Source organism: Castanea sativa, chromosome 12 (genome assembly GCF_040712315.1).
Source record: "Castanea sativa cultivar Marrone di Chiusa Pesio chromosome 12, ASM4071231v1".
NCBI lineage: Eukaryota > Viridiplantae > Streptophyta > Magnoliopsida > Fagales > Fagaceae > Castanea > Castanea sativa.
Window position 1 is genome coordinate 4,685,282 of NC_134024.1, and position 23,960 is coordinate 4,709,241.

At 33.2% G+C, this 23,960-nt stretch overlaps 3 protein-coding genes across 3 annotated transcripts; all 3 read right to left on the minus strand.

The window, feature by feature from the left end:
• Positions 1–7,723: 7,723 nt before the first annotated feature.
• LOC142619031 (uncharacterized) lies at positions 7,724–9,614 on the minus strand. The gene is made up of 2 exons (XM_075792103.1): positions 9,151–9,614; positions 7,724–8,139 (listed from the first exon to the last, which is right to left on the minus strand). Exons 1-2 carry the CDS (start codon positions 9,505–9,507, stop codon positions 7,957–7,959), a joined length of 540 nt encoding a protein of 179 aa, XP_075648218.1. The 5' UTR covers positions 9,508–9,614; the 3' UTR covers positions 7,724–7,956.
• A 2,053-nt stretch (positions 9,615–11,667) lies between these two features.
• On the minus strand, positions 11,668–16,267 carry LOC142619949 (cell number regulator 6). The gene is made up of 5 exons (XM_075793347.1): positions 15,998–16,267; positions 15,679–15,823; positions 14,078–14,192; positions 13,315–13,580; positions 11,668–12,077 (listed from the first exon to the last, which is right to left on the minus strand). The coding sequence occupies exons 2-5, from the start codon at positions 15,784–15,786 to the stop codon at positions 11,853–11,855; spliced, it is 714 nt and encodes a 237-aa protein (XP_075649462.1). The 5' UTR covers positions 15,787–15,823; positions 15,998–16,267; the 3' UTR covers positions 11,668–11,852.
• Positions 16,268–19,617: 3,350 nt separating this feature from the next.
• LOC142621040 (peroxisomal membrane protein 11-4) lies at positions 19,618–20,702 on the minus strand. The gene has a single exon (XM_075794359.1). The coding sequence runs from the start codon at positions 20,561–20,563 to the stop codon at positions 19,883–19,885; it is 681 nt and encodes a 226-aa protein (XP_075650474.1). The 5' UTR covers positions 20,564–20,702; the 3' UTR covers positions 19,618–19,882.
• Between the last annotated feature and the right edge of the window lie 3,258 nt (positions 20,703–23,960).

A 23,960-nucleotide genomic window follows, 5' to 3' on the forward strand; every position in this document is an offset into this window, starting at 1 on the left:
CAACAGTGGTTTCACAAGATGCTTTGCATTTGTTTATAGCCCAAGCTTCTGAAGCAAGCCCAGGAGAAAATTAAACAAAGTGCTAACCAACACTTAACTTTTGAGAAATTTTTATAACAACAGATATGGAGATGATATTGATGAGAGAGAGAAACTTTTAGGGATTTTAGTTTTAGAACCATTCAGTGAGATGAATCCAATCTCACATGAGCATAGTTTAATTTGGTTTCTTTTTTTGTAAATTTGACATGAATGTATAGTTGGCAGCTAATGTGGCATGAAAAATAATTTTTTACAATTCCATTTGACACAGCAGCATTTTCCATCCAATGATAACTACATGGACTAATGCTATGTTTGGATGTTGGGAGAAGAAGGGGGGAGTAGAGTAGAGGAAGTGAGAATAATTAAATTACCTTGTTTGAATGTTTTTTAAGGAAGGGGAGGGATTTAGAGGGGTTTAAACTACTTATAACCCTTCATTTTTAATTCCCCAAATTAGAGAGATTTGGAGGGAGAGTGGAGCATAAAAATGCTTAACCAAATGAATTACCAAATCTGTCCTTACTATACTAACAAAATTACATATGAAAAAACTAATTATTCACTTCCCCTTACTTAATTTTAAAAATATCCAAACAAGGTGAAAAATAACCATTCCCTTCTACTCTCCTCTCTCTCAAAACTTCCAAACATAGAATAAATTGACACGACATTGAAAAAGTTAGGGACCAAATTGACACAATTAAAATGTTAGACACTAAATTGACAATTGATGTAAAGGGTAGGAACTAACTTTGTAATTTACCCATAATATTATAATGTAGTGATGAAAGTTAGTGACATGTCTTAAAAGTTGTACAAATAAAATGAACTCACTAACAAAGGGATAAAAAGGTTGATTATTAACTATGATTCACTTTAATAGGTCATAAATAGGGGGCATGTTTGGGGCAATGAGATGAGGGGGAGAAAAAAATCTTTGTACTTATAAAGTAATCATCTTATCAAGAGTGTACAGTGATATGAGGTCTTGTTTTGTTTTTCTAAAAAGATTAACACTTTTTTTTTATATAAGATGAAATTTCTACTCGAACCTAATTCTAAGTGTATATGTGTGTGAAACTTCCTCCTAGAGACTTGAACCCTGACCCTTACCCCTCACACCCCATAGTAGGAACAAACCCAAGTGAGGGCCTAAAGGGGCTCGGGCCCCCCATGGACCAAAAAAAAAAAAAATTAGCAGCTTAAATTTTTCCCAAAAAAAAAAAAAAGACTTGGGCCCCCTTAGTTTTTTACTCATGCCCCCTCCCAAAATTCATAAGTTCCAACTTCCAAGCCCAGCTAGCCTTAGCCCATGACCCATGTAAATCCACAAAATAAAAACAAAAAACAAAAAACAAAACTTAGCAGTAAACTCAGCTGAAGGAAAAAGAAAAAAAGAAAGGAAACAAAACAAAGAGATAGTGAGGTTGAGGTGAGACAGAGAGATAGAGAGGCCTAGACACCGACGCGATGGCGCAACACCATCATCAGCCATCACACCGGCACGACGCGACACGACGCAACGCGACGCTACGCGACTCGCGAGACTCTCGCCCAGTATCGCAGTACCCACCCACGCCAATGCCAGCGCGCCATCATCACGCCAGCCCTCAGCTGTCGTCGCCGCCAGTTACTTGAGGTTTGAGCCTTCACAAGTACTTAATCTATGATCCTTTCCTTCAAAAATCAAAACCTTATAAAATGTTTGTGAATCAACTGTTTTAACAATTTGTACTTGTGGAGTGTTTGTGTTTGTACTAATGATGAGTGAGAGTGATGAACTGATTACTGATGTTAGTGATTATGAATTGAATCTGTGCTGCGGCCTGTGGTTTTTTTTTTTTTTTTTGGCTTTGTGACTCTCTGTGACTCTGTGTTTGTAACTCTCTCTCTTGTATTATATAGATAAGAGAGATAGAGAGAGAGAGAATAGAGTTTGTAGAGAAGAGATTACTCGGATAAGGATTAGAGAATATTTGTTTGACTGTTTGCTTATGGCACAATTACCAGTCAACAAAGCACAAACTTTGTGCTTTGTTGACTGGTAGTTGGGCATAATAGGGACAAGTGACAGAAAAAAAGAAGAAAAAAAGAAGAAGAAGAAGTTAATCGTAGATGAGCATAATAGGACAAATGATTTTTCGATGGACTCTTTGATGTTAATATAGCTTTGACGTTTAGTTTGGATTCAATCGTAGATGATTTTGAAGATTTGAAAGAGTGTCGAGTTCCCTTTTCATAGGTGATTGTATTAAGAAACAATAGTGTTTTGTATCTTTTGTTTTTGTTGGTAGATAATTGTATTTTAATATATTAAGAAACATTAATTTTTGGGTATTTGTCTTGGTTGATAGTTTATTAATACTATATAGATGCATATTTGAAGAAAAAAAATTCGCTTATTTTCGGCCCTCCCTAGCTTGAAATCCTGAATCCGTTCCTGCCCTATATACACTTATATTTGTAAAGTGACTATCGTACCAAAAATATAAAAATATAAGTAGTAAAATATTAACCCCTCAAAATTTTTTTGTAGTAAAACTACTAAATTTGAGGTATTATGTCAATTGTCATCAATGACGTGATGGGCAAGCATTTATACTGGGTTGTTATTTTTTGCCAAAATTCATGGCCGTTTCAGCAGCTTTTGCTCGTTCTCAACGTGTGCTTGGTTTGCACGTTACCTGCGGGCTCAAGTGTCTTGGAAGCACTCCAAACCCATTTACAATTTTTTTTTTTTTTTATTCTAAGCCCAGAGACGTATGGAGGATATCTCTAGCTCTTTCACCCTTCAAACGGCTTGCGATGGCTTGCGATAGCAGCTTCAAGCACATGGACATAGAAAAAAATTAAGGATAATAGTCTTGGGTTCAGCTGTGCCAGTTGTTTGTAGTATTAGGCCACTTATTTTTGCTTGGGCCATTTGCATTACTATTAGGCTTATATTGACTTATTTGTTTATTTATTGAAATATAATTTTTGTTTTTTATGATTTTTTAATATATTAAATAAATTTTTTTAGTAAACAGTAATACTTATTAGAACATAAAAAAGTAATACTAGTATTTTAAATCAAATTTATAATATATTATTTAACTAGAGTACCACTACTAATATATTAAATAACTTAATATCATATGTTAACAATTACGATTAAAAATATATAATATATTAAAAATATTTCATTTTAAACACCTATACCTATAATTTAGGAATGTAATGAATCAAAACACGTGGTTTCAAAAGTAACAAATTAAACTTTAAATTTTAAAAAATAATAAATTAAATCAAGAAATTTCAAAAAATAGCAAATTTAAATATCGGTCCATTGTATAAACATTATATTTAAAATGAAACTTCCCCTTGAACCTGTTACTCTTGAAATATGTGATTTAATTTTTACACTCCTAAACTAATGGATTGATCACTAAAAAAGGTGTAGAGTCAAAACGGGATCCACTCTTAAGAAGTTCCTATATTTTTTTTGGTGAAATTTGAAAGCATTAATCATAAGATACAAAGTTACCTTATAATTTTTTTTTTATAATTATTTTAGAATTCTTTAACCTTTATCTTTTAGCTTGGAAACCTCTTTTAAGTTTTAAGTCTTTATATATATATAAAAGATAGAAATTTTACTTTAATCTAATCTAAGTGTATAGATATGTGAAGCTCTCTCCTAGAAACTTGAATCCCGACTCTTGCCCCCCACACCCCACAATCACTTATATTCGTGGAGTGACCATCACGTCAAGAGTACATGGTGGTTAAATTGTGAGTCTTAACCCAATTACATTAATAACAAAAAGATTATAGTTAAAATGGGAATCCACCCAAAACTATGAGAATTTTTTTTGCACTTTACACCAGCTCTAAGAGCAAACACATCAGTCTATGTAAAAATTTCCTCTATTTTACACAAAAAACTCCTTTTAAAATTTTACACATTCACTTTTACAAATTACCCACATCAGTTCATCTATTCTACACCCTCTATTAATTAAATAATAATTTTTTCACTTTTTTTATTAATTTCCTCAACTACCCTACCCGCGTCTTTATTTCATTTCTCCTTTTCTTCCGTTCTGATTAATTTCTCTCTCTCTCTCTCTCTCTCCTTCTCTTCATTTCTTCTCTTCATTTCTCACTCTCTCTACCCAGATCATCTCTCTCACTCTCTCTCTACCCAGATCAAAGCTCGATCGGAGCTCCGATCCAGCGGTCCGAGCGCGATCGGAGCTCCGATCCAGCGCTCGGAGCGCGATCGCGAGCTCCGATCCAGCGGTCCGAGCGCGATCGGAGCTCCGATCCAGCGGTCCGAGCGCGATCGCGAGCTCCGATCCAGCGGTCCGAGCGCGATCGCGAGCTCCGATCCAGCGCTCCGAGCGCGATCGCGAGCTCCGATCCAGCGCTCCGAGCGCGATCGCGAGCTCCGCTCCAGCGCTCCGAGCGCGATCCGTGCTCCGATCCAGCGCTCCGAGCGCGATCGCGAGCTCCGTCCGGCGCTCCGATCGCCGATCCGAGCTCCGATCCGGCGTCCGCGGCCTCCGATCCACGGCAAGACCCACGAGCTCCGAGGCCGGTGAAGCACCGATCTACAAGTCAAGCACCGATCTGTGGTTGTTTGTGTATGTCTGTGTTTTTTTTTTTTTTGAGCAAAGTATATCTCTGTATTCTGTGTTGAGAAAGTGATGGAGTCTGTTGAGAACGGATCAGAGAGAGAAAAAAAAGGAGCGAAGGGAAAATAATAAAATATTGTTTAGCCGAGCTACAGTAACCATGTATATTTACACGGTACTGTAGCTCGTGGATGAGTTTCCACATTTTTACCCAGTTTTAGATACACTGATGTAGCTCAAAATGTGTAAAATTGAAAAAATTTTGTATTATACATGATTTTAGATACACTGATGTGGATGCTCTAAGGTGTAGACTACTTAGAATCAAGCCACTGAAAATCTGTGTGATAGACCGTTCAGATCTCCCACAAAAAAAAGAAAAGAAAAGGTAATCTCTCTCTCTCTCTCTCTCTCTCTCTCTCTCTCTCTCTCTCTCTCTCTCTCTCTCTCTCTCTCTAAGTTTTCATTGTCGACCTTCATAATAACATAGGTTAACAATAAATAAATAAATAATCGAATTATACATTTAAAAAAGACCTATATATAGATCAATATTAACTTTTTTAAAATATTCCACCGAGTGGATGAATTCTTTTTAGAGAACAAAACTCATTCAGAGATCAAGAAGCATCAACAGAAAGAATTCTAATACTAAATCCTCAATGCTCATAGGTGATATAAAATAATTTTACTTGCTATAATTCATTCATAATTCAACTGTTCAACATATATATAATTAACTTCTATCATCTAAAAGAATTTCAATGCTTACATATAGTTACATTCACATCGATTCTTTTTTTTTTTTTTCCTGAATTTCACAGTTACTATTTTGCCCTATGACGCACTTAAAAAGTAAATAAATAAAGATAAAAAAAAATAAAACAATTTACACAGCTTTCTTGCTTTATCGTGAAGAAGAATACAACCACAACTTGAAAAGCTTCAAAAACTCGAAGCACTCTGTGAACGTGAACAAGCTCTTGCGTCTTTCACTAGGTTTCTTTTCCCTTCTCATGCCTTCTAAGTCTTCTCTGTACATATAATCTACATCATCCCCGGTGTCAATCATGTCATCTGACCCAAAAAGGCTATCCCCCATGATTTGATAATTCTTCTTAGAAGATATACATGGCTTTGTACTCGTACTATCAGCCTCACAAGCACTTTCTCCATATGAAACACCCGAATCCATGAATGAAACAAAACTCTCAGCTTTTGGTTTCCTTGCAAACTATGAAAGAGTTTTTTTTATTTTTTGGGTAGGGTTTTATACGAGCACGCATGTGCATGCCAAGGAAAACGGATAGAGGCTAATACTTATACTACTCGGATTTGAGTTATTGATTTTTAAGTTTAATTATATTTCAAGATAAAGCAAAAGGAAATAATACAGTTTTGGTTTGTAGACCAAGTAATTGGAATGAAAGATCGAGTCCTAACTTGTGCTAATACGCCATGTGTTGGGAGTGGTTCCTCTATTAGAGATCCTAGAGAAGTGATTGGAGTTGCTCTTCGATTATTTTTACAAATTACTATTGTGGTGAGTATATGGCTATTGATCAATAAAAAAGTGATATTAATTAATGGTGCATTCATATGAAAATCAGTAAGAATTTGTCACATGATAAAAATGTTATAAAATAATTTGTGTTTATTTGTAGAACATAAGAACCGGCTGAAACTGTGCAAGGCCCAATCCAAATAATCAACTGCTTATCTACAAAGATCGAGCTTTTGAGCCCAATATCATTTTCACTACATGGATTGAACCTTGTGCTCACAATTATTTTGGGCCTTATGAGTTATGACCCATGCTCTCCTCTGACAAAATTATCCGAGCTTTACAAAAAGACCCTTTACTCACACAAAAACAAAATAGATTACCGGAACCAAAAGCCCACAATGCCGGCTGATACCTTCTGTTTAGTAAACATTTGGATCAAGCATGGAGAGCACATATCTACCCATTCAAACCTAGCTAATTTCTCAAAGAACTCAACAACCATGCAAATCCAACTCTGGTAATAAGTCTTCAACTTCAATGCATGGATCAAATACATGTCTTTTATAGGGTAAAGTGGCATTTTTATTTTTAAGATAATTTTAATTTATGATATCTACTCCTAATAATAATTTTTTATTATTAGATCAAAAAATTTATTTGACGATATAAGATTCATAATAATAATTTTTTATTATCAGATCAAAAACTTTATTTGATAATATAAAAGTTTACCGGTTGAACTAATTGAAAGTCGTTACAGTAGCGTTTGTAGTTGGGAATGTGTCAATGTGTACAGTTGACTAATAAATTTAGTGATGGGCTTATTAAGGTGCCACATATGTGAACTTGGGAGAACAAAAAGAACCACGTGAACTCATGGCAGAGGCATATATATAAAGCAGTATTTTGATTAGATTAATTCCCCATCATCAGCCTTGCGATCAAAAAAAGAAAAACACTTTCCCATTATATATTCATTTAATGCCTTGAGCTTTGGGTTATCAATAACCTTACATCGTTTCCTTCTTTCGGCAATTTCCGAGGGGACACAAGTAAACTACCCCTAAAATATAGAAACTGCTACACATCATCATGCTTCCTAAGGTGTTACGTGCCTAATTTTTATTTAATTTTATTATTTAAGATTTTATTAAGAGTTGAGTTATTAGATAATGATAGGATAAATTGTTAGCTAAGTATTTAGATATCTTATCCACTTGTAGTATATAAAGATTAAGTTTCTTTTGAATTTAAATATTAACTTTATCTTTTAAAGCCATCTATTTATATGACTTGATATTGATTAATAAAAGGAAGGGAAAAATATTAGTATTAAGTGAATATTCAATTTGGAGGTATAGACTCTGTCAAAGTAGTCTATTTATCAATTAGGAGGTCTTGGTTCCCTCGAAGCAACTAACAAACTCAATTGGGTCAATTGAGTTTGTAACATAAGGCTTAAGTATCCTTCTTCTTTTCTTTTCTTTTTTGAAGGGCTAATTAAAAAAGGGGAGGTCCCTTTGTTTGAGCAACCAAGACAACAATTAGAACATACTAAAATTTAGTCAATTTTCATAAAAGATACACTATGCATCTATGCCATTACAAATACCAAAGATGACTTGAATTCCAAATTCTACTCTAACTCTCTAAAGGGACTTTAATGGGTTATTCTAAAGAACGAAAACAGACATTGTATCCAATTGTGCATGTAATAATTGTAATATGTCCATGCAAAGATTCAAGTATAGGCTAAATTAGCCACTTCAACAATGCATTATATTACTATTTATTAAGTTTCAGTAGCAAAGGAGGAGACTTGACTGGTCGGACCACAGTCTTGAAGAGAAGAAAGGAAAACTTGTCAATGGAGAAATATACAAATCCACCAGTAGAGTGAGTCACAAAAGATCCAAAACTCTTCCCAACAATGCAGTGCCATGCTGGACCATATATTGCATCAAATTCCTACAACAATATAAACAAATAAATAAAGTGAGACAATTAGGAGGCAACTCCGAGGAATTGTTAACTTTATGACCTGTATATATATTTTTTAAATGTGCTTTCCCTATAATTAGCGTTGAGTTTTGAACTTTTGGCTTTTCATATAACAGTTCAATTGGAAATTAATGAGGCCAGCTATTTATGTATCCATTTGTTTGTAATCCATATAGTCCATAGAGATGGTTAAATTTCTTGCCTTGTACTTAAAGTTAAATTTGTCCCTCCTCCTCAAACAAAAACATTAAAAAAAAAATCCCTACTTTCTTTTTGCAAGTTGAATACAAGGGGAGGGACCATTAATTGAACACCAGATCTCAAGAGTTAAAGACTTAAGATCACTACAAATTTGTCTCATTTTGATAATGCTCAATTTCAACCAGACCCAAATCAAATTGAGATTAACTAGGGTCATGAAAGTTGGGGTTTTGAGTGTGATAGAAATGGGATACAAATCCATATAAATTCAAAAAAAAATAACTAAATAATAAATTAATTTTTAAATTATACTCTTTAATTTTGACATGTTTCAATTTATTTAGTACTTTAAAGTTTTATATTGGTTTCTAACACACTTCTTTTGTTCAATCCATACCATTAAACCCACTAATACATTTGCTCAACAAAAAAAAATCCACTAATACAATGTCATTTTAGAAAATGAAAAACACTAGACTAAGAGATTAATTAAAGTTAAAGTCTTGAAACAAAAAAATAAAAATAAATGACCCGATTAAAACCCTACTATAATTAAATGTCCTTTAACTTTTGATCTGGGCTAATTAAACAAAACATCCCATAAAAAAATATATAAATTTTTTTTACCAAAACAGCTGCATACAAATTCAACAACTCAAAAAGAACCAAAAAGAAAAATTGAAAGCTAAAAACAAATATTACCATGTTTATTTAAGAACTTGATTCATAAAACCATGATTCAATATGATACTTTTGATTATTGAGTTCGGAAAATACCTTCTTGAGGCACATGGCTAGGTGAGTAGGACTGGGTTTCTTTGTGTTGGGACTTGAGTCAAGCAGTGATCTGGTGTGTCTGAAAGCAAGCTCTTGCATAGTAGGAGGCATGTCAGCCAATCTCAGCCTTACATTCAAATCGACGGCTACAGCTGCTAGAGCCAGCTTCACCTCACTAGGCCTAGATGGAGCTGATGATCTTGTTGGCTTTGGGTGCTGCAATGGTGGCAAAGCTAATGACTTGTGCCCAGTTGGTGGATGTGGGTATAGGCATAGCACTCCTTCTCTTTTGTTCTTTGCTGCCAGTGCCACTCTTCTTGTTGTTCTTGCTTTCTCTGCCTCTGAAGGCCTCTCCATGAGAGAGAGAGAGAGAGAGAGAGAGAGAGTATGAGAGTGGGTGGCAGAAATGTTTGAAAAGTTTGAACTTGAACTTTGACTGGATACCCCTGTCTATGTTTGTCTATACTTTGTTTTGAAACGTTGAAAGAGACATTAAATAAGAAAAATTATACAACCACAATGACACAATTAAACTTTCAACTATTCTTACAACTATTTATTAAATAATATGGTTGAGTGTGAGTAATGAAAAAAAAAATGTAATTAATGAGTTATTGTGAAAGTGAAAAACACTCAAAAATGATTTACTACATAATATAATTACGAAAATAGATATGAAATTTATTGTGTCCTAGAATAACTCTTATAATAATGTAGAAATTTCTTATTTATATATTTTTTTTTAAAAAATTTAGTTGATTTGGCAAGAGTAAAATGTTACCTAATAATTTTTCCATTTTTCTTTCTATTCTTCAAAATTATTAATATTTGATTCAGGGGCTAAGGGAGACTTGGACTAGGGGGGCTAACCCTCCTTATTTATTTATTTATTTATTTTAAACTTAATATATACATAGGCACTAATTTTAGCAATTTTGCTCTATAAAATCACACTTTGCCCCCCTTAACATTATCATTGATTCTTTTAAGAGTATTACTCTAGCCATAAACTTTTCTATAACATTTTTACAAATGGTTAAGATAGTAAAATTTTATTAGTTTGCATATGGACTCATTACTTACATCACATTTTTACTTACTAATAACTACTCACCACATTAATAATTTGTAAAAAAGTTTATAATTATAGCATTTTCCTCCTTTTAAATGTTAGATCTAAAATCTAAAGCAAAATAAACAAGGCCAAAAAAATTATTCAACAACAAAATTTACAAATAGTAAAGCTAAAAACAATTAAACTTAATCAACCAATTTTACTCAAAACAAACAACCTGACCCTTTAAAAAATTTTAAGCAAAATAATTTTGTCCATACTTGAATGCACACATAAAAAACACACACACAAAAAAAAAAGTTGTTAAGCAGCCAAGCCAGAAGCTAGAGCTGCCGCACGCAACCAACAGTAAAGCTATCTCCTAACTTCAAGTCCTAGCTTCGTCCCTGATTTGATTCACCCTTAATTCCTTTTTCTATACCAATAATAAATATTAATTATTATGAAAAATCTTGTATTTTTATTATACTTACTGTTTTGCAAAATAAGATAAAAGATGCGTGATTTAATTATTTATTCGATAATTTGTATTGGTAAATTATTACTTTAAAATATATTTTTCTTTCACTAATCATAAATATCAAAATTGTGATAAAAGTTATAACACAACCAATGTCCATAACTTTCTCAATGTCTTGCTGTGTCTTTTAACTCTTTTCCTGGCATTGCTCTTTTTTTCTTTTTTCTTTTTTTAACTTCTTATTATTACAGAATAGGGAGCAGTAATATAGCCGTATGGGTACTATAGACTGATTGATCTATCATTCGTAGGCCCCATTAGAAAGTAGCGTCAGCCGGCCCATTTCGATTTGGACATATATCTATAGTAAAAACAAACCTCACAGATTTTCTGCAAAAGGTGACTTTGAATAGGAAAAAGGACAAACACAAGGGAGGAAAGAATCTGCAAACTGATAGACCCAATACTCACATGGAAAATACCAAAGACTATAATGCAAAGGCAATACGGAATGCTTGGGAAAGCATCTAGTCTTCCACGAGTTCCCAAATTCTTGCAGTTAACTAAAAACAACATTGTTTAGAGACTTTAACAAGTAAATTACATAATCTATTTTATATTTATTGACATGACTAATGTGGTTAGAATAATATCATTTTTACTTTATCCACCACTAACATAACTTTCACTTTTATTAATGGTAATCTAATTTGTGTCCTAAACCTATTGAAATTGAAAATGGGATATAGGAGACAGATGTACCAACCTGATGTTTGGTAATTTTTTTTGTTTTAATAAAAACATAAAAAGAGGGGATCATTGGGTGTGATCAAACCAACTTCCTAGCTGATGAGGATTTGACATCCTTTAACTTCCTTAACTGCTGATTATCTGAGTTTAACATCTTTTAAGCTTCTGAAAATCATGACAAGGTTGTTTAAAGTAAGACTACAGGCCGGGGGGTTTACATCAATGAAGCAACTAAGAACAAGAACATGGTATATATTTCATCAAACCAAATGGTTCAAAAATCCTTTAATATCTGCATATGTGATCCACTCTTCCAAAAAAAATTAGAACCTTGCAAACAAAATGCCTGTTAAGATAGTACATATTTATTTACTCTGTATCAACACATGCATTTACTCGGTATAAACACACGTGGATCTATAAAGCCTGCATTTCCAAAGTGGTGTGCTCATTGTTTGCAGAGGACTGCGCAGAGTCATGATTATCATCATTAGGGTTCATCTCTTGAACAGGGGGAGGGTTGACAATGGTCATTGGCATGACAACATTATCTGAGAGGCGCCCCTTCATCTCCCTGTGCTCCTGACACAAGGCACACCAGTGCATGCAACAATGCACCAAGCATGGGTCACATGGCGAGTTCTGCATTCAGCAAGAGCATGAGTTAGCAAAATATAAGCCCCAAAATCATCTGCCACTCCTTCCTTTTCAAGATCAACAAATTCTAAGCCTCGAGACAACATGGCTATCAACAAAGCATGTTTAAAAGGTGCGGAGGCTCAAACTCAGCACCCAGATAAAAGGAGTGTTTACATGACTTGTTTTCCCTAATAATGCTTCATGCAGTAGGGGCAAGAAGCATTTCTTCTCTGGCGCTTTAAGTGCGCCTATTAAAAACACCAAGAAAAAGTTTAAGAAAATAAATGGATAGAAATGAAAAGTCACTAAAGCAGAATTTCTCACAGATGTCTCAAATATGGCACCTTTTTGTATCATCTAGTTATTAATAATAATAATAATAATAATAACAATAAAGTAAAAAACCACTCCCTTTTCAAATCCTTTATGCCCAGTCAAAATCTCTTGATGGTACTCAGTTGGCATTCTGTGCAACAATGATCCAAAAGTTCAGTTGATAGAACTTTTGAAGCCACGAACACCAGGACATAAAAGAAAAAAGTAATGAAAGAAAGGCTTTCATCTGACTTGACAGAGAAGAAAAGGTATCAGGCAGAGGAAAAGGATAATGTTGATGATGATGATAACAACGTGACAATATTTATCTCTCTCTCTCTCTTTTAGGGCAGAAACAATATAAGCCTTTAGAAGATTTTAGTATTACAATAATTTCCAGGAGATTGGCGTGTTGTCGCTATTGCTTCATGTCTAACACCTAAAGAAACCAACTCGGACAGAGATTTTTCAGGTTCATGCTAGATGAACAAAACTTTCATTGGAATTTCAAACAGAATGCATCACTATCTAAAAGGCACCATCTTCACTGCAATCCGAGTATCAATGCTGGCCTAGAACAACAGGATTCTCACCTTAAATTTCTTAGTCAAAAGATTATGCCTGGTTGAGAAATCAGATTTATAATTGTTATGCAAAGGTGCACGTCTGAGCCACAAGAGAACAGTCGTTTACTACAAAATTCTTTATGTCAGTGGGCAATGAGGTAGCCACAACTACACTAGCAATATTCATTCATGACAGCATCCTCCTTGAAAGATGGAAGCCAGCTAATAGCATGTATCAAAAGGGAAACTGATGCATGGGGGCATGATGTTTGAGCCTTTTAGGCAAGACATGCAATCTGCATTGTCTGACATAATAAATACAGGTTACCTAGTTGTGTACATAGAAACCTTAAAATTACCTTCAAATGATATTTCTTCTGTAAGGATTGCCGAGCAAGACCAGTGTATATACCACACATCCACCACGCAAATAATAGACCCTCACAAATGAGAAATGCAGTCCTTGGGTCAGTACCATGGAAGATTGCAGTTGCTGCTGCCAGAGCCATACCACCTTCAACACATACAGCATGACACATGCATGGCGTGGTCCAAGGGGTATCTTCTCTCAAGCTTTCCACATTTCGCCCAAACAAAACACATGGACAAAACAGACCTGTCCAGCCTGTAAAAGGTAGGAGACAAGGAATTCTTACAAAACTGAAACATGTATTAGTAAAAGATACTGCAGTAGAATGAAGTATTGGTACCAGACAAGCCCATTTCAAGGATATGATAAAAAAAAAATTAATAGAAGCTATTGGCAAAAATCTTTTTTCTTCAAGAAAAGCCAAAAATCAAGAAGATTACTGGAGCACAGAAACACTGCCTCAAGCAAACTAACTGACATCATAAGTCAAATGGTACTTTATTCACTATTGGAAAAACTAATGGTAAGGCCAGATGATATTAATAGAACTGGTCTGATAAGAAACTAAATAATTGCAAGAAATTGGCATTCACAAATGTTTTCATTTGTATCACATAAATTTAATAAAATCATGAAAAGGAGAACCTTTTTGAAAATAGGAAAATTTATCCATCAGAACTAGTCCAGACTCAAGAGTGACAAGCAAGAAACATTAAGGAACAAAACTGAGAATGGGTTATATATAAACTTACAACTATCCCTGTCTTCTGCACAGCCAAAAATCCCTGTTGTCCAAGGTTCATCTCCAGGTGGCTGAAAGCTTTCAGGTAGTGGCTGCCCACATTCATAGCACTTGCGAACAGCCAACTGCCCAATAATCAGAGGATTAGTAAATAGACAATACATATGTGTGTGTATCCATCCTCATGAAACATAAATGATGGAGGGCACAGAGAGTAAAAGTTTAATTCTCCTTAAGGAGTAATAACAAATGCTCATCTGACCTCACCAAGCAGGAAGATGGAACCAGTATAACATAGAGCACAGTCAAAGCTCAAGGATGTATGGTAAAAACCAATTTAGATTTGTCAGATCACATGGACCAACAACCAATCAAAGTTCAGGCCCAATTCAGCCCCTGGTCTTGCTAAAATTTACTTGTTTCAAACTGTTTGAACTGCCACTCAACTGGAAAACTTTTGTACTGTAGTGGTTAAGCATGAACTAGATAATTTCTTTGGTCAAGTAAAGTTGGAGAGAAAGTTTGGACCCTTTCCTTTGAATTCCCTTTTTTTTTTTCCTTTTTTTATAAGAACATCTGAAGTCAATAATTCATATGCAGACTATTAATCCATGCACTAGCTGGCATTAACAGTCTGTAGTTATCCAAGCCATATCACTGAATACTCAGCAAATTAACAATACATTCATGTACAACAGATTGTGTTCGAGTACATGTCCATAATCATATATTGATTTCCCCCTTCAAATTAGATATCTTCTTATTGGGATTGGGTTAGGAAAGAATAGGAAAGCGTTAGAAGGATGAAGTCTGTCATGAAGTGACATGTGAGCAGCATAGGTGCCAGGACTGACTCCAAAACTAAATGGAGTGTGAGCTGTGTACTTGTGTAAGGGGAAAGAAAAGGGAGTGTGAAAACAATACTTTATCATTTCCTCTTGAGCCCACCTACGAGTTTAGTCTCTTGTTCCCCTCACTTTATTTTCCGTTGTAAAAACAGAACTAAACACAGTGTTTAACAGGATTCCTCACGTTATACAATATCACAAGTCCAGGCTACACTTATTCATTTTAAAGGTAATTGTTAGATTACTAAGAATGCACAAAGGTTCTAGTATGATTTATGAAATCTATGTTGGATTACACCTTTACCAATTGGAGTTACTTCTTCTCTCGTAGTCGAAGTTAATACTCACTTTACAAATCCAACAGGACTGGAAAAGCATATAAAACCCTACAAGGATGAAGTCCAGTATGGAGTAGTGTGGGGGCTTTGGTGCCTCCTTAAAGGAGCCTCTACTGGATATAGGAATATCAACCAATCAACTACTCCTCCACAAATTTTTACCCCATCAACGAAAATTATCCCAATCTAAATCATAAAGCACCACCTGAAATGCTATAATTTAACCCAACTACTACCAAATACTCCAACCAAAAGGCAAATGCTATCAAGCAAAGTTCAAATCTTTCTCAAATCCTGGACACTAAAACAGTCAACACACATTAACAACAAATAGGTCCAATTCCAATTCCATAAATAACAAAAGGGTTTTACAGAATTCCCATAAAAACCACTAATTTCACAGAGAGAGAGTAGAGAACAAATACCTGAGGAACCTCTATAGGCTGATTAAGCTCTCCAGGCTTAATATCCTCCAAAGGCCCCTGATCCTTAGTCAGCTTCACATACCTTGACTGTGCTGTTCCTTCCGCCATCTGATAACCCCTATAGTTGTGCTTGTTTCCTGAGACTCTGCACCCAAAAATAAACAAAACCCAGAATTTTAAACCCTTTTAATTTGTCATTACTCAGAACCAAAATCCAAAGAGAAACACCCCCCACCTCCCCCAAAAAAAAAAAAAGATGATAACTTTAAAGTTTAAGGTATTTTCTTATCCTCATCTCTCACAAACACTAATGACTAACCTCAAGAGATCTGAATTCTTGTACCAACTTCGGGGATTTCAAGAAAGGTAAAAAGGAAGAAACAGATCTAAATTTGTGCGAGAGAGTTTCATACAGAGTCACAGTCAACTCGTGTATTGTGTTTGTGTTTTCTTAAACTTGGGATTGACTCTTTTAAGGTAAAATATTGAAATCCGTTAGCAATAAGCTACGAGTACTATGTATGTGGTTAAGGATTCGCTGTAAACAATGCCATTTGTGTTTGTTCCTCCCCGGTTACTTAGCTAATAAATGAGTTCCATGTCAACAATTTTGCCATCAGAGGTCCAATGAATCAGTTACATGTAGGACTGTATAATGTATGTAGCTGAATGTAATCTTGTTTTATCTGATGTATATTCATGTGAATCCTTTTTTTTTTTTTGGATTTTGTTTTCGGATATTTAGGGTGAAATATTTTTTTAATTATAAAAATGGAAAAAAAAAGACCATATAATTTTTTATATTTCTCAAGTTGTATCAATTTTTTTTTAATTATTATTTAACTAATGTCATAAAGGCACCCATTAACTAGATGTACATATATTTTTTATAAATTTATTTCGATGATTCTTAGTTAATAGGCGTGATTAGTAACGGAGAAAATTTTTTATAACTTATAATTGAATTCAACCATCAATGCATGATACCCAACCTCCATGTTACCCAAGCAAACCATCAATGCATGATTAAATTCAACCATAGGCATGGCTAAATTTAATTGAAGAATCTAAAGTGGAATATCTAGGCAAATATCAAAATTCAAAAGGCTTATAACTTAATTGACATCTTTTCATGCACAAAGTGCTCAAGAGTTTAAAGGGAAAATGATTCCAATTGGGAGATTAAAAAAAATTATAAAATTTAACTACAGAATTTTAAAACTACAACCTTACTAAATATTTTTTTATTGAAGGTGAATTTTGACAAATCCACCATTAGATTACATATTCTTCTGATATTCTTCATGCTTGCAAAATTTCTAAAAAATTAAAAATCAATAGTTATGTCATTAATAAATTGTTTAAATTACAAGTTTTTGTAATTTGAAGATATGCATAAAATATAAGCTAATAGATCATATAGTAAATAATATCCGATTAACACAGAATTTGACATGTGTATTAAGAGTATAAAAAACATGTAATTCAACAATTAGATTTTCAAAATATGTAGTAATATATATTTTATTGAGTAAGGTTGTAATTTAAGGCTATAGCCAATTTTGTGGCTAAACTTTATAATAATAAAAAAGTCTTAAAAAAGAAAAAGTAGATATACCTAAATTTTACTTATTTGGTAACATTATTTTATGTTCAATCTTGGGAGATTTTGTTGCTAGGTAAGCTTTCTATATTTGCCTATGAAAAAAAGGGTCATGTACTTACGAGTGCCAAGCAAGTGGTAGTGGTTCTTTTCTTTTCACCAAAGCCTTTAATGTTTTTTTTTTTTAAATTGAAAAGCCCTTAATGTTTTGAGGTATGCAAACCTTACTGTTAAATCTCCTACATTACTAATTGGGCTTGTGATTGTAACATGCCGAATGCCCCGATGTCCTTTTATCACTCCTCTTATTTGGGGAGTTTAGCTCTCTCACAAAATATGGACCCTATACTTGGTGGATTTACATGCTGTGAAAAACTCACAACATACAATGAAAAATTAAAGATACCTTTTTCCTTTTATGGAATAATATTTCTTACTTACTAAAAAATGTGATCTAAATATTAGGTTGAAATAAAAAACAATACGATTTGAATTGCCATTTCATATTACTATTACACACACACATATATTTTTAACCATTAGATCTTTTTGAAATCAATGATTTAAAAAAATGTGTAACTATTATGAAGTTACACTAGATGTAACTTGAACCTATCTCATATATATATTATTAAGTCCCTTACACAACCAAAAAAAAAAACCTTCGATAATTGAAATCCAATAATAATAATTTTCTAGTTTCCTCCTATGAAATCTCAAAAATATCATGGAATTCTTTTTTTTTTTTTTAAACTCACATCCTTACCATTAAAAAAGACACATGATTGACATTTTTTACTCAAAGAACTATATGCGGATTTTACCAAACCTTTAGGGAAAAAACTTTTTTTTTTTTTAATTTCCTATGGGGGCAAAGGGGTCAGGATATGTTCTAGGCCCGATTCGAGGGTGTTAACTTGTCCGAGGAAGGTTTAAGATTAGTAAAAACATTGTATTTAAAGGCCCATGAGCAATGATGGTTATAAGGAACTTCTAGGAGATTTGGTAGGATAAAGGAGGTGATCCACAAAGGATACAGAGAGGAGGAGTGAATGAGAAATTTCTTAGAAAAAGCTGCTACCACTACATTAAAGACTCTGCACCTACCTCTCTGGCCGCATTAATGGAAAAAAGAACTCTGAACAATGGTAATCAGTTTTACAGCTATCATTTGAAGACTTCAAGAGGGCGATAAATGAGACAAGTATCTGGGTTGGTGACTTGGTCAATACGTGGAAGATGGTGAAAAGAAGAAAGATGGTAAAAAAGGAAAAGAAAATCATTCAAGGGGGGGATGGAAGAAGGAAGAGAAAAACACTGTACACACTACCCTAAATTGTAATGAACACTGAAAAGTAATACAAATTGTTCTCGGCTCATATTCGAGGATACTTTTTGCTATGTAAACGTCTTGTTGCACATGAGCTGCAAACCTAGCCTATCATTCATGTTATCCAATATCCATAAAACTTAGGTTTCAAGCCCACTCTCTATAAATTTCATTGTTTTGGGCTTTTTGGGCCGGTTCCCTTCACACTGTTAGATCCAAGTGCAAATTGTGTCCTTACATTTCCTATATGCCTAAGACCATACATGCATACATATATGTTTATATATATATATATGTGTGTGTATTAACAATATTAAAAGATCATAGAAAATCACTGACCCTTAAAAGAAGCCTTAAATAAAACTCTATAAGATTTTAATTTTTTTTTTATTTTTTATAATTCAATAGTTGGATAAAGGGAAATCTGAACCTTGAACGTCTCTGTTAAAAAGTTCTTGATGTGTCAGTTAAGTTAGAAGACTTTTAACAAAACTTTATGAAATTACTTAAGAAACAAGTTAAATTTTAAAATTATTCTCAATGGTCCAACTAAAAGAAGTTGAAACTTTTTTTATAGAAGTATAATTATAACTAAAAAAAAAAAGGAGGATAGGGACCACAGTAACAGTTAAATCTAGAGAAGAAATTTTAATCTGCCAAACTAACTTATAAGTTAGTTGGGCCTAATATTATGTAATTGCAAACTCTAGATATACACATCTAATAAAACCAAAAATAAAAAATAAAAAATGAAGAAGATATAAATAAACTTATTAGTTGAGAATCGTTATCATATCAATAAAAATTAGCATTTACAATGAACCATAATTGAAAAGCTAGGCTTCATGTGTGATTGAGAAGCACCAATTTGTATTCCTAATTGAAAAGAACTGGGAGAAAATGAATATTTTATTTTTGGGTTGTTGTGGGGAAGGGGGGACAGAATTAATATTCTTTACTTCCAAACAAGTAACAACAAACCATTCTTAGTTTCCTACACAGAATATTTGAAAGATGGAATAGTTAGACTATGTCATATACACTGGTGCAACTTTTTTTTTTTCCACTTACAATAAGTAAAAAGAGGGGATTTCAGCCCGGTTCTCCTTCATAGGAAAACTGGCTATAATGCATTGAACTACAAGACTCTGTTGGTGCAATTGTTGTAGGCACTGATTTTGCCACATATATGTGCATGCACAATTATGCCTTAATCAGAAACAAATTAAAGGTACATATATAGCCCTCTTCAATATACAATTTTCTTCGAGTTATGAGGGCCAATTTCTGTACCATCCAGCCCATGCAGAGACCAATCCACTAATCCCAAGGCTAACAGCATGGTTGCAAAAAGGGTTGGGTTCAATATCTGCCACTCCTATAACCAAGTCAGCAACATTAGCTGCCACTGCCATCAGCCTCATCACCCTGTCAGCTTTAATCTTTCTTATATTCTCTTTAGCATCCTTTGATTCTTCTTTTGAAGTGACAAGCTTTTTCTCTGCCTCTAGTCCCTCTCTAATAATAATGAAATCAGATATAATAAAGAAAATATAGCCAAAAGACTCACCAAATGCTGATATGAAGCTCATCTTTCTTGCTAGCTTGGGGTCCAAAGTACCAATTCTTGATAACCATAGAAAGTGGTCAAAAAAGAAATAGATCATTTCACCTGCATTAGCAAGAACTGCTAGGAATTTGAAAGTAGGAGTTGAGCCAGGACTTCTTCTTAGAGCATTGAAGCCAGTAAGAAACCGGCCAGTCCTGAAGGCTTTTCGGCTAAGCCCTGAGGCAACCTCCCATTGCTTGATTCTATTAGCGATTTCCGGGTGTGTGGCTTCAGTTTGCCAATGAACAAGTTTGGAGACATATTGGAAGGTCTTGACAAGCTTGTCAATGCCATCTCTCTTTGCTAGGAAGATGACTAACTTGTCTACTGTGTCATTCTTCATGGTTGAAGTGAGTTAAGGATTAGGTTGTGTTTGATGAATGAGCCATTCTGTTTGCTCAAGAGGTTGGGTAGAAATTATTAACAAAATCAAAGGAGAGCCACAGAATTTGGTTTTTGGATAATACTTGTATGTTATGTTTGTGGTTGGTTGGACCTTGTTTTGCTCCTTATACAAGTTGTTTTTTTGTGCCACTAATTTTAATTTATATTTTAGGCTTTCTTTGTCTCTTGCTACAAGAAATCTTCACGGCCACCAGCTAATATGGCCTCTTTCATTTTGGGCATTTATCAAGAAGTGATTTTAGTCAAATTCATTTTTAAAATTCTAATTTTGAATATTTTATTAGGCTAAAATGCAAAACCGACCCGTTAGCTTTCTTCAGATTTCATTTCAGTTATCTAACTTTGTTTTCGTTCATTTCAGTCCTCTAAGTTTTAGATTTATTCAATTAAGACATTTCTGTTAATTTTTTGAAAAAAAAATCTTAAAAATATTTTTCAATCATTAATTGAATTTTTTTAATTTAGAAAATTTGAAGAAAAATTTATAAAATTGAAAAATTAACCACAACATATAACAAAAGTAGATGAAAAAGTCTTAATTGAATAAATTTAAAAGTTAGAGGACTGAAATGAACAAAAACAAAGTTAAAGGATTAAAATGAAATCTGAAGAAACTTAGAGGGTCAGCTTTGCATTTTACTCATTTTACCTATTTTATTAAAACACACACTTTTTAACTCACATTTGTTTTCCATAACGTTAGGCAATTTTAGCTTTTCAAACTTTTCTTTGATTAAATTTTTTCAAGGAAATTTTGTAGTTATCTTTGGACTAAGCCTTTAAATGAAACCCCACTCATTAAAATAGTAGTGTAAAACGAAAAGTAATTTATAATGTTACAATATACAATTTTGAAACACACATTTTTGCTCACTTGATCATTTTAATATATATTTTTAATTTAGTTTTAAGAATTTTGAATAACACTAAACTATATTAGTTTAAAAACTAATTACAACTTAAAATATTTTTGGATAAAGTAGGGTAATACCAAAAAAAAAAATCTAATTGAATTAAATATGTTATTTTCTACAAATTCTATAGTCGACTCTTTATTTGTTAATATTTCTGAAATAAACATGTGTAATATAAATACTTTTTTCAAAACATTTTCATGCATTACACGGATTATAAATGAAGGCATACATGTTTCTAATAATGACAAGTTTATCAAAGTGCAAATAAATATATGTTGATAAAAATAAAGGGTCATGCTAATGAATGCTCTTAGGGCATTGGTTAACAATCTATTTTAGGAAAGTTTTGACATCACTTTTATAGGAAATAAAAAAAGCTATCAAAACATTAATTGCTTTTCTTTCTTTCCCCATAAAAATTTTCTTTAAATAGATTATTAAACAATGCCCTAAGGGCATTCGTTAGTACTTCCCAAAAAATAAATTACTTTTTTCCCTCGGAAACATAATTGGTTTATTATTGTTAAGAGTATTAGGGGTCGTTTGGTAAAGTTGTTTTAATAATGTTGTTTGTATTTTTTAGAAATACGTGTGAGTGAAAAAGTGTGTGAAAATACGTGTAATGTTGTTTAAAAACTAACAAGTGTTGTTTAAACTACCCTACCAAACAGCCCCTTAACATCTGGTTATGCAAACTTTAACTAAAGTAATTGAGTTTTTTATTTTTTTCCTACTTGTACAAACTTTAACCAAAATTGAAAGTTGATAGCAATTATTTCCCCTATTTAAACTACCCAATTTTCAAATAAACCATATATCCTTTTTTTTAATTCTTTATACAGCTAATTAAAATATTCATAATAAATTTTTTTTAGAGAGAGAGAAAGAAATTTGAATTAAGAAAATAGAATAAAACTTTTATAAAATGCTACAATGCTCTTTGAACTAATTAAAACAGTTTTTGTTTCCCATTTCAAACTCAAACATAGATTTTTTTTTTTGGGATAGAGATTTTTACAGGAGAAGTACTACGTTCACAATATTTTTACAACAAATTATAGGTAGTTAGTTATTATTGCTTCAAATTTGAATTTAGCACTAAAATTACTTTTTTAACCTAATAATAACAACGTAACAATCTACCACTTAAGATTTGTTGTAAAAATATTATGTACATATTATTTCTTTTTTTTACAGCAGCTCTTAAAAACTTTACCAAACTACCCTATGCTTTTAGACTTTTAGTTGTTACTTGTTAGTTGTTACAACGAAAAAAGGGTTTGCCTTCTAATAACAATAATAATAAATCTCAAAGTAGGGGGACATGCTCTATAATGGGATTTGAAGCTGGCTCCAAGGACCAAGGTATCACTCAAACTTGGAGACACTGTGGCAGATAACAGGGTGAATTATATTTTTCATCCAAGATTTTTTTTTTAAATTCCCTCCATCTTTTTTTTTTGGGAGGGGGGGGGGGCACTAATGGATGTTGAGGCAATCCTATTTTTTAAGAATCAATTTTATGGGAATAAAAACTTAAAAGAACCAAAATCAAACCAACCCAACATTCATGGGACCAAAATCTAACAAACCCATAGTTAAGGGACCAAAATCTAATTGACCTCAATTTTGAGAGACCAAATATGAATTTCTAAAATTAGACGATCAAAATTGAATTTAACCCCAAATTTTAAGATCTAAGGCAAATATAATTTGCCTTGAATAAACGATCTCATAGGAAGTGTTCCACTAACAAGCCAAGAACTTTGTAAATCAACTGTCATAGTGTTTCCAATCTAAACGTCCAAGTAGGGTTATAAACAAGCCGAATTTTTTCAAGTGTTAAATGTTTAAGCTTTCGACAATAAAAGTAAATTGTTCAAACTTGGCTTGAACTCAAACCAAAACTACAAAAAAAGTTCAAGCTCAAGTTTGTCAAAAAGCTTAAGCTTGGTTTGATTCATTAGTTAAGCAGAGCTCGTGCTAAATATCAAACTCTAAAGCTAGCGATTCAACATAAGTACATTATCTAGCACGTATTAAGCATTTTATCATATTCATTTGATTTTGAAGAATGTTCTTAATTTCCAATTAATTAAAAGTTCAGTAAGATATATGAGTTTATTTTTCAAGCCTATATCAAGCTTATTAGCGAGCCTATATATGAATCTATGCTTAGCTTGTTCTTTATAAAACTCTATTGTTCACTAGCCCATTCATGAACAATTGTTGTTCTTAGACTCTTTATTAAAGAAGCTAAAATAAATGCTCAATTTTTAGCTTGTGTATAACTAGACATGAATAGGCTTTTATTGAGCTTGTCAAAAAGTTTGCCTTCTAAGGGTGTGGTGCATTGATAGGACTCCTAGACTAGGTCATACTTGCAGGTCCAGGAGTTGCTTGGTTTGAGTTATGCAC